This window comes from Myotis daubentonii, chromosome 6, assembly GCF_963259705.1.
Source record: "Myotis daubentonii chromosome 6, mMyoDau2.1, whole genome shotgun sequence".
Lineage (NCBI taxonomy): Eukaryota > Metazoa > Chordata > Mammalia > Chiroptera > Vespertilionidae > Myotis > Myotis daubentonii.
The window spans coordinates 93,207,765-93,219,235 of NC_081845.1; the positions used below are offsets into that span (position 1 = coordinate 93,207,765).

At 51.1% G+C, this 11,471-nt stretch overlaps 1 protein-coding gene across 1 annotated transcript; it reads right to left on the reverse strand.

Annotated features, from left to right (window-relative positions):
• Positions 1 to 497: 497 nt before the first annotated feature.
• Positions 498 to 4,359, reverse strand: LOC132237635 (probable E3 ubiquitin-protein ligase makorin-1). The gene is made up of 5 exons (XM_059702260.1): positions 4,143 to 4,359; positions 3,774 to 3,946; positions 3,588 to 3,698; positions 789 to 936; positions 498 to 611 (listed from the first exon to the last, which is right to left on the reverse strand). The coding sequence occupies exons 1-5, from the start codon at positions 4,263 to 4,265 to the stop codon at positions 498 to 500; spliced, it is 669 nt and encodes a 222-aa protein (XP_059558243.1). The 5' UTR covers positions 4,266 to 4,359.
• Positions 4,360 to 11,471: the final 7,112 nt, after the last annotated feature.

Here is an 11,471-nt window from a genome sequence, read left to right on the forward strand (position 1 = left end):
TATTTTCATAATTCTAAAATGTTACCTGCCCTTTGCATTCATTCTCTTATGAGTGTTCAGTGACGTTTTCCAGAGGCTAAGTGGTGGGTGACCCTACAACAGGTTGAATGCAGAAGCCACCTTTGGTTGGGGGGATGGGACGCCTGGGCTATGAGCAGACACTCCTCAGATACCAGTGGTGGCTTAGGTGCATTTTATTGGTTTTCTGTCAGAATCCTTCTACAAAAGGGCAAAGTTAAAATCCAAGTCCCTAGTAAGGCAGTGAGAACCCTCCCCTTTGCCCAGAGCCCTCCACCCTTCTCATGTTCACGGAGGTGGGGAGGGGGCTAATTCCATCCCACTTAGTGGGCTCCGTTCACGTCATAGATTTCATACAAGTTTTACATTTGTCCCAGATGTGTGTTAGAAACCCCAAAAGGGGAAAGACCTTCCCCCTAGCACACCCTGCCCCTCAGCCCCACCCCCCACACGTTGGTCCTGGCTGCAGCAGCCGGCCATCAAGAACTGGTGCGATCCAGCAGGAGTTCTAACCCCAAGAAGGCGGCGGCGGCGGCGGCCAGGTTATAATCCAGGAACATCCTGTCCTCCAGCAGCACTGCGGGGCCCGGCACCTGGGAGGAGAGAGGTCAGTGGGAAGCGGTCTGCTTCAGCCTCAGCTGACTCAGGAGCAGGGACTGGGCTCAAACTTAAGATCGCAGTGGGCTCCGTTACCGTCACAGATATCATGCAGGTTTCACATGTGTCACAGGCGTGTTAGAAACCATGACCACCCTCATCCCTGCTGTTACCATCTCACTCCTGGAGGCCGGCTGTGTGCAGTCTGGGCCGGGGGGAGCCGAGGACGGGGCCGTGTCCGGGAGCTGGTGCAGGTAAATGCAGTCAGACCTGAAGGGGCAGCAGTCACTCCCCCGCGCAAAGTACCGGCATCGGATCTGGCTGAGAGGAGAGGGCACGCCTTCAGCCCTGTTGCCCAGGGACAGGGGCACGCTCGGCTGACACACGGGGTTGGTAGGTTGGACACAGCACGGAGGCACCGCAGTGCTGATGCTACACTTATTGCATCGGCTTTCCAGCAGGTGGCAGGGGAGTCTCAGGGGCGCCTTTCTCCCATCCCCACAGTCTGGCAGCAGTGACGCTGGGACTCCCCTGAGCTGGTTTCAGTAATGCCACCAAAGCGGGGACAGATAACCTACCGTGTGTCTCTGTAACCAAGTCGGAACATCGTCCTGTCCTGTCCGGAGGGGTAGTCTTACGATTTGGTAATTGCTGGTTAATGAAATGGGTTAAGAAGTTTCCCACTTCTGAGATTTCAGATTTACTCAGTGAAAGGTCAGACACAGGAGGGGTGTGTGGGCAACTTGTGATCCCCGTAAGTATGACCAGCTTTCTTCCTGTGAGGAAGGCGGGTGGAGGGATAGAGTGCATGTCTGCAGCCTTTTCCTGCATTGTCACTGCTGGATTCCAACACAGTGTCTTTCCCACTTCCTCTGGTCCCCGGGACCGCAGGACCCCACTGGCCGCCCCCGCTGGAAGCCTGGGAATCCCTCTGAACGCCCGCCCGCCATCCCCCCCTCCCCTCCCCCGCCCCTCCCCCTCGTCCTCACATCTGACCAAAGCTAGCAGCAGGACCGCTCCATCCCAATAGCCTTTCAACTTGTGCACATTCCCACCAGCTTCTCCCCGCCCCCACCCCCACCCCCGCCCCCGCCGTGACAGGAGCAGCCCTGCGGTCACCAATGCTGGAATCATTAGTCATCTTACAGTTTCCTTTCCACCTCGGGGCAGTTGGCCACCCAGGTCTGGCCCTTCTTCCTCTCAAGTCAGTATCTCCCCTCCCCCCACACCCCCCACACGCACACACTCCTTCTAGCACGCACTGTGAGTCACAGTGATGCCTGGCGCAAACCCACTTCCTCACTCACGTCACACAGACCAGGCCTCAGGTTCTTGCTCTGCAGTGTAGGGATAGTAAGAGCCCCCACTTTGTGTATAAGTCTGTCATACATAATAGCCCTCCATCTACCTGGTCCCTCTCACACCCGGGCCTGGGTGCTCCCAGCTGCCAGCATTCCCCACCTGGACCTCTCCCTGCCTGGGGGTCTCCTTCCCTGAGGACCCCACTCGGTGCAGCACCAGCGCAGACACTCTCCCCTGTGACACTCAGCCAAGTCTCTGTGCCAGTCACTTTGTTGATGGGGCAGTTACAGTTCTTGGGGAAAATCCAGGTGTCTTCCCAACAAGGCTGACTGTCTTATGGGTGGACTAGACCTTCTGTATCCCACCCTTTATCCAAAGATACTTTGCATAGAGCAAGTGCAATAAACTCTTGGGGAAGGTGAAATTAAGACAGATTTTGGATAAATGCCTACCGTCCCAAGGGATGAAAAACTGCCCACATGTCCCTGTCTCCAAGGGCTACCTGTTAGTCTCCTCAGAGATCCCTGTTTTCAAAGATCATCTAAGCCAGGGGTCCTCAAACTTTTTAAACAGGGGGCCAGTTCACTGTCCCTCAGACCGTTGGAGGGCTGGACTATAGTTTAAAAAAAAACTATGAACAAATTCCTATGCACACTGCACATATCTTATTTTGAAGTAAAAAAACAAAACGGGAACAAATACAATATTTGTATTTGCATGTGGCCCGCGGGCCATAGTTTGAGGACCCCTGATCTAAGCAAACAACATATACTCATACCAATTTGTTTTTCTGCTTTAAAACTATATATATATAAAAGCCTAAGTGACCGTTATGATGGAACAACCAGAACGACCGGTAGCTATGACGCGCACTGACCACCAGAGAGCAGACGCTCAATGCAGGAGCTGCCCCGAGCCCACAGGCTCCTATTGCTGATGGGGCCTGCTGGCCAACCTCCTTGTCTTTGCCCCCCGGCCAGCAGGCCCCAATTGCCCAGTTGGGGCCAGCCCCCAGGCTGGGACAGGGAACCGGGGCTGGGTGGCAGCGGACACAGCCCCTTTCCCAGGGGAACCGAGGGCCAACTCCCTCCTCAGGACCAGCGGCCAACCTCCCGGGTTCCTCCCCCTGTCCCTATCCCCGGCCAGCAGGCCCTGATTGGCCTTCCTGCCCACGGCAGTGGCAGTTGGCCCCTCCCCCTGGCTGGCAGGTCCCAATTGCCTGATTGGGCCTGGGGAACTGGGGGTGGGTGGTGGCAGACGCAGGCAGCGAGGAAAGGAGGAGTGGGGGGAGGCAGGGAGGCGGGGAACTGTGTGGCAGCAGCAAGCGGGCAGCAAGGGAAGGAGGAGGCGGGGAACCTGATCAGCCCTGATAGCCAGCCAGGCCTAGCGACCCCACCCATGCACAAATTTCGTGCACCGGGCCCCTAGTCTGAAATAAAAGCCAAGCAGAGATTGAGTGGCCTGTATCACTTCTGAGCTAGGCTGGAAGAGAAACTGCAGTTTATTCATTCGGCTCTTGGAAATAGTGGAAACAACTCAGCCCCTCGCCTGCCATCTCCATCACTCTGAACTTCCAGGATTTGGGGGACCTGGGTGGGGAACCATGGCCAAGCTGGGTCAGGGGCAGTCCTCCCCTCTTCCCTAAACCCCATCCCCCCTCGCAGCCTCACCTGGTCCGAGCCTTGAAGTTCCTGATGAGTTTCTCCTTCTCGGCCCCCTCGCCCACCCAGAATTTGTGGGGGATGATGTAGCTGGAATAGACACGGCACTGGGGACAGGCCCTGGAGGAGGAGAAAGTCACAGCTCACAGGCCGGCCTCGAGGCCCACGTCCCCCTGGCCTCTCCATGACACTGACTTGATGACATTCAGCGGGAAGTGCTGGCGGCTCTTCCGCCAGGTGCGCAGGCAGCCCAGGCAGTGGGCGTGTGTGCAGTTGGGCAGGATGCCGAAGATCCGCTTGTCCTCCGGCTTGTCCCACACCTTGTCCATGCAGATGCCACACACGACATTCCGGCTGTCCTGCTCCCTCTACAGCCACGGGCAGGGTCAGAGAACATCACACACGCGCGCACACCCACATAGACACACGCGTGCACATGTATGCCACCACCCCAAGTACAGTCCCGGGGCCCCCGGGGCCCCCGGAGCCCTCCTCCAGCAGGTCTGGCAGCTTAGAGGCCGGCATGGCCTCCCCCGCCCCGCCCCCACCCACTTCCTGCTGTACCTCAAGGTCCATGCTCTGACGTGGGGCCCAGAGCTCCCGGACAGGGTCTGACTGAGGCCGAGACTTCTGGGAGTAGCTGTGATCTCCATCAGCTGTCAGGGAAAACTGGATCCGTTCATTCATTCACTCACTCATGGGGCATCTATTTGGCTGCATGCAAGCTCTGTGGGTGCACAGAGTCCTGCCCCCTAGAGCTCAGAGTCCCGTCAGAATTATGTCTCTAATGCAACTACTTATAACTGTGCTGCCCATGACGGCAGCCACTCGCCACAGTGGCTGCTGAGGCCTGAGATGGAGCTGGCCCCATCAGACGTGCTGGAACGCACATGGAGACTTTGGAGCTTAACACAAAAACCTAAAATGTTTCAGTAATAATTTTTATATTGATTACATGCTGAAATCATAGTTTTGATATTATATATACATATACCTCTTAATATATTCGGTAAAGTGAAACATTACTAAAATTAAATTTACCTGTTGTTTTTTATTTTTCTTTAGTGTGGCTCCTAGAAAGTTTTAAATTACATATGTGTATTGTAAAATATGTGAACTTTGGAAAACAATCTCTGGCAGGTCCTCAAAATATTAAACATGTTATCATACAATTCAGTAATTCTACTCCTAGGTGGAATTACTGGATTGTATGGTAACACTTCTCTACCCAAGAGAAATAAAAATGTATGTCCACACAAAACTTTGTACATGAATGCTCATTAACAATATAATTCATAATAGCCAAAAAGCAAAAACAACCCGAATGTCCACCAATTGATGCCTGAATAAAACAGAAGCAGCATATCTATATAGCAGGACATTAATTGGCCACAAAAAGATATGAAGTACGGCTCCATGGCATCTGAAGCTAGAAAATAACATGCTGGGCTCAGGCAGTATTATACTGAGCATCGACCTGTGAACCAGAAGGTCGCGGTTCGATTCCTGGTCAAGGCACACGCCTGGGTTGCAGGCTCAATCCTCAGTGTGGGGAGTGCAGGAGGCAGCCGATCAATGATTCTCTCTTATCATTGATGTTTCTATTTCTCTCTCCCTCTCCCTTCCCCTCTCTGAAATAAAATATATATATATATATATATATATATATATATATATATATATATATATGTATATATATATATATATATATATATATATATATATATATATGTATATCTGACTAAAAGAAGACAGACCCAAAGGCCACATATTATATCACTCTGTTTCTATGAAATGTCCAGAACAGGCAAGCCCACAGAGACAGAAGGTAGATAAGGTAGATGAGTGGTTGCTAGTGGTGGATGGAGAATGATTGCTAATGGGTTTCTTTTAGGAGTGACGAAAATCTTCTAAAATTAGATAGCAGTAATGTTTATACAGCTCTGAATATACTATATTACATTGAATTATATGCTTTAAATTGTTAAATTTTTGGTTTGTGAATTATATCTCAATAAGGCTGTGACCAAAAAAAAAAAAATATGTACGTGACATGTTTCTGGTAGACAGGGCTGATTATAGCAATACTATAGTTTATAAAATAATCACTAACATTTAATGTTTCCTCTATGCCAGGTATGCTGAGCACATCACACATATGAATCATCACACTGTCACACCACCTGATACAGTAGGTACTATTATCAGTGCCCTTTTGTAGATGAGGAAATGGAAGCCCAGAGAGGTTAAGTGACTTGTCCACGACCACACAGCTATTAAGTGGTGGAGCTGGCATTTGAAACTGTGGTTTGACTCTACAGACACCAAGGTACTCTGCTTCTAGGACACAGAGAGCAATGCCGGAGGGGGGCAGGGTGGGGGGGTCCCTCTGGCTGGGAATCGAGGAGGAAGAGGATGGAAGGAAGTATAAACCTGGCTCTGAGACAGAGCAGGAACCCCATCTCAGACCCCACTTGTGCCCACTGCTGGGCCCCTGAAGACTCACATGATGCCAACAGGAACTTCCAGGAACTGCCACCAAGCGCCTCATTCCGGCTGGCCAGCCCCTCGAGGCCAGGCTCCGTGTCCCAGACGGCCTCTGCCCCGCCCCAACCCACAGCCGCTGAGGGCAGGTAGGTGGGCTGGGAGCCCCTGCGGGTCAGCCCCAGCGGGGGTCCTGGCTGGGTGACAAGCGGCTCCGAATGGCGGCGGCCCCACTGCAAGCGGCCCGGGGGCTGCGGGTGCTGATAGCTGTGTAGGGAGGAGAGCGGGGAGGAGACAGGCTGGCTCCTCCGGCCCGGAGCTAGCTCAGCCTGGAGCATGGGGCTGAGCAGGGAGAAGAGGTCTGGGGAGAAGCCTGCCCACGAAGCGACAGGTCCTCCTGTGTCCCCACCCCCTCCCGCTGGACGAGGAGCGGCGCTCACCTGCACCCGTCTCCGTGGAAGCAGAATCCTCGCTGGAAGTACCTGCAGACCTGGGACGCCTTCCTGTCTTGAGCAGAGTGGCAGCTGGGCCCCGAGTGACGGCCCCCTCGGGTAAAAATCCTAAAAGATTACCCGAGTCGGTCAGAGAGGGGCTGTGTGGTGGGGGAAGGACACAGACTCTGGAGTTGGTTCTGTGTTCAAATCCTAGCTCCACTGGGTAACCCTGGGTGGGTAACTCACCCTGAGGTGTGAGGGTGAAAATGCCTGGGGGTAGTTGGGAGGGTTTTTGAAGATTTTGCACAACGCACGTAGCAGGTGCTCAGTGAACCACAGTGGTTACTATTACTTCCTCCCAGCGCTAGTGCTGTGGTCCTGAAGTCGGATTCTGGGTTCAAATGCTGGTACCAGAGCTGGCTTCGGGGCACGGACCTGTGCGGTCACGCGCTTTAATGCTCTGCTGTTGCCGTTTTGAAATTATTAAATTTTTGAACAAGGGGCCCTGATTTTCATTCTGTGCTGGTTTCCACAGGTCACGTGGCCGCTCTGCCTGGTATTTCTTGGTGATGTGGGCATGGACAGGGCATTCAACCTTTCCATGCCTCGGTTTCTTCATTTGCAAAATGAAGATAGTGTTAATACCTTTCTCGTGGAGTGATGTCAAACTTAAATGAGAAAATGCACGTGAAGTATCTGGCGTACAGCAAGCCCTCAATAAATATTAGCTGCTATCATCACTCCACTGTTACCGTATCATCTCCACCACCACCATCATCACTATTACAGGGCTTTTGAAGGTCAGGGTGGGGGGTGGAAAAGGGCAGGAGGCAGCAGAGTTGGGCAAATGTTTATTGAGAGTCTGCCATGTACCCAGGCCTGAGCCTGGGGCAGGTACAAGGTGGAGAGGAGGCTGCTCCTGTCATGTGCTTCCTTGCCTGGAGGGGAGTAAGCCCACAGGTGAAGTGACCAGGACGTCAGAGACGGGGACAGAAGCCAGAGACTAGTCCCCAGAGAACACAGGCTGCTGGCCCAGCAGAGGGGCTGCCATACAGTGGCCGCACCATTCCCCAGGCGGGCAGAGAGGCCCTGGCAGAGAGGCAGGCGGAAGGCGGAGAGATGGGTGACGGGCCCCCCCTTTTTGTTGTTGTTAATCGTCACCCGAGGAGGTAATTCCATTGATTTTTAGAGAAAGTGGAAGGGCGGGGGACAGACACAGAGAGAGACACATCAACGTGAGAGAGCCCTGACCAAGGCCGGGATCGAGCCTGCAACCCAGGTACGTGCCCTTGACCGGAATCGAACCCCACGGGACCCTTCAGTCTGCAGGGTCCCACTGCCCCAAACCGGCTAGGGCGACAGGCACCCTCCTGTTGGTGCTGGACCGTTGTCACATGTCCTTTATCTGCAACAGGAGCCCCTGGACCAGGGAGCCTGCCTAGAATCTCCGCTGAGGTGACGGAGCAGAGAAGCAAGAAACCAGGGCCAGGACGGGGGAGACGCACCTCAGACAGAACCTCAGGGACGCCCACAAAACCCAGTGACAAATGGAAATCACACTTTAGAGCAATTTTTAAAAAGATCAAAATTAACGCAAAAACAATTCACAATGAACAAAAGATGAAACTTTTAAATAAATACAGGATTCACCCTTAAAAAGACAGGATTCAACTCGGCACCACTTACCTGACTCACCGCCCCCAGCGCAGGCCCAGCCGCCAGCGCACAAAGACAAGGGCAGGTGTGCAAAGGGATCCAGCAGAAATAAATGGCTGCGGGGGGTGGGGTTGGCGGAGGGAGAAGGGGTGGCGGGGGGCGGGGACTGCTTCAGACAGGTGGCCAGCAAGGCCCAGGAGGAGGGGCCAGCAGTAATAGTCATGATTACAATCATGATTATTACATAATAATAAAAGACATTGTTACTGTTATTTTTATGGAAGCTTTTAAAAATATATATATATATTATTGATTCCAGAGAGGAAAGGAGAGGGAGAGAGAGAGAAACATCAATGATGAGAATCATGGATTGGCTGCCTCCCACATACCCCCCACTGGGGACCGAGCCGAAACCTGGGCATGTGCCCAGACCGGGAACTGAACTGTGACTTCCTGGTTCACAGGCTGATGCTCAACCACTGAGCACACTGGCTGGGCTTATGGAAGCTTTTATGGGGCCAGAGGTATAAAGTGAGTGAGATCTTTAAATAGTAATTTTTGACGATAGACCACTGTAATTTTGGGCATTTAATGCGATTAACAGAGTGCCTTTCATTTCCATCCACTTATTTGTGTGAACAAGATTTCTCAGTGCTTCCATTTATAATAATCACAAGTTGCAATTGATGTTGAACCCTGTCTTATTCTAGCAGTAATACCCATGGATACACGAGTTTTGGGGGGAAACAAAAACAATAGTCCCATCTATAGCAAGAGAAAATTTTCTAAATTTTTTTTTTATTATTTAGTAATTAACTGCTAAAGTGTATAATATATTTAAGTTGTTTTAATCAATTGAGTACTACCAATACCTAAATCTAGAAAGAAATTAAATTTCTGTTTCACAAATATTTTCTTGCCGGAACATATAATATTGTGATCAGTAAAAGACTTCTGAGAGTAAAAATATTTATATTAGGATAAAATTCTGTGGAGAGTAGAATAGGTATTCAAGGAGAAAAAGGAATTATGTAAAACTGTAAGAAAGCCTGTTTATATACTTGTAAATGGATGACATTATATGTCAGTGGTTCTCAACCTTCTGGCCCTTTAAATACAGTTCCTCATGTTGTGACCCAACCATAAAATTATTTTCGTTGCTACTTCATCACTGTCATGTTGCTACTGTTATGAATCGTAATGTAAATATCTGATATGCAGGATGGTCTTAGGCGACCCCTGTGAAAGGGTCGTTTGACCACCAAAGGGGTCGCGACCCACAGGTTGAGAACCACTGCTATATGTTAAATAGCTCTAGTATTTAGATGCCACTGGATACATGACAAGAATAATGCACTTATTCAAACCCACTGGCTCACCTGCCATTTCTGGTCCGCTGCACACACAGCAAGTTCACTGGCAGGGCCCCCGCGAGCAGCCTGGAATACCTGGGATGCAGATTCTATGCGGCGGCGGCCTGCCCACCCACGGTGCCCTGCAGCCGTTCTCCCTGCGGCCTTGGGAAAGCAGCCGCCCTAGGAAGACCCAGTTTTGGGGGGCTGGCTGCTCTAAACACATCCCTCAAAATCCTGCCTGGCCCTGGCCGGTTTGGCTCAGTGGACAGAGCATCGGCCTGCGGATTGAAGGGTCCCAGGTTCGTTCCCGGTCAGGGGCACAGGCCCGGGCTGTGGGCTCGATCCCCAGTGGCGGACGTGCAGGAGGTGGCCGATCCATGATTCATTGCATCATTGATGTTTCTCTCTCTCTCCTTCTCCCTTCCTCTCTGAAATCAATAAAAATAAGAGGGGAAAAAAATCCTGCCTGAGGGGCCAGTCTTGGAGAAGATTCAGAAATGGTGGAGGCTTTTGATTTAGTGATGTAACTTCTCTTAAAAACATCTTTAAAAGACCTTTTGGCCCTGGTCGGGGAGCTCCGTTGGTTACAGCATCCTGATAGGCCAAGGTTGAGGGTTCGATCCCTGGTCAGGGCACATACAAGAATTAACCAATGGATGCACAAGTTAGTGGAACAACAAATTGATGTTTTCTTTCCTCTCTCTCTAAAGTCAATAAATACAATTTAAAAAATAATAAAAGTATTTTTGGAATTAAAAAGTGTAATATAATCGTTTTATTTTTAAAGGGGAAGGTTGAGGGATGAGGTGGGAATGAGAGTCACTGTGGAAAGGGTGGGTGACCATGCAAGGAAGGGCCCCTCATCTCTTAGTAACCCTTAGAGGGAGGGTTCACAGGCCTCCTGCCCCAGTCCACCAATGGAAGCCTCTGGGAGGGACGATGTGCTGGGGAAATTTTGCTTTTTCCCCAAAGACCACCAATAAGGCTGACCTCCAGGACAGCCTAGAGAGGCCACCCCACTAGCTCCGCCCACCTGGGAGGTCATGTGACCAAGCTCTCCCAGAACAGCCAATGGGGCTCTAGGCCATTAGAGACCCATAAGGGCTCTGTAATCAAATTGATCGGAGAAACTCTTCCTTCTATGGCAGCGGTTCTCAACCTTCTTGACGCCGCGACCCATTAATACAGTTCCTCATGTGGTGGTGCCCCCCATTTCATTGTTACAAATTGAACATAATTAAAGCATAGTGATTAATCACAAAAACAATATGTAATTATATATGTGTTTTCTGATGGTAGGGCCACCCCTGTGAAAGGGTCGTTCGACCCCCAAAGGGGTCGCGACCCACAGGTTGAGAACCGCTGCTCTGTGGTTTCTTAGAGCCATGTTGCATCTGCTTATTGTATATTAACACATTAAAGGCTCTGATAAGTTTTGCAGTGGAACATGTTTGATTTGACCGAGCATTGCTTAAACGTGCTTTTGTTGTTTGTTTAGGCCCTCTACCCACAAACACTTAAATTACCAATAAAACACATTGTGTTTGGAGAAATGTCAAGTTAGTTCATTTAATCCTCAAAACAAGCGTTGAAAGTCCGGAGTCATTTTTTGTTTTCAAAATCTGAGGCTCAGAGATGAAAAGTAACAGACCTGGTACATAACCCAAGTGTCCTCACTTAGCCCAATAATCCTCTAATTAACTGCGACTGCCCTGTCAGGGGTGAGGGCTGCTGGATTCGGGGAATTTCTCAAGCTAAATTCTGAAGCCGGGGGTGGGGACAGAGGCGGCAGCAGAGGGACTCGGTGGCTGGAGCAATGGACCCCTGAACAGTGAGCCTGGGAATCAGGACCCGACGGTTGGGATGGGGCTGGGGGTGGCGGGGTGAAGGTTGGGGGGTGGGTAAGAGAAGGGCAGGGAGTAAGGAGGGTGGGGTTGGGGAAGTACGGGGGAGGTGGAGCCCCC

Coding starts and splice junctions, on each gene's coding strand:
- LOC132237635 (XM_059702260.1), bottom strand. CDS start 4,265: ATGAATGAACGGATCCAGTTTTCCCTGACAGCTGATGGAGATCACAGC. Junction 3,699..3,773: donor TTCCCGCTGAATGTCATCAA/GTCAGTGTCATG, acceptor CTCCTCCTCCAG/GGCCTGTCCCCAGTGCCGTG. Junction 937..3,587: donor AACTTCAAGGCTCGGACCAG/GTGAGGCTGCGA, acceptor CTCTCCTCTCAG/CCAGATCCGATGCCGGTACT.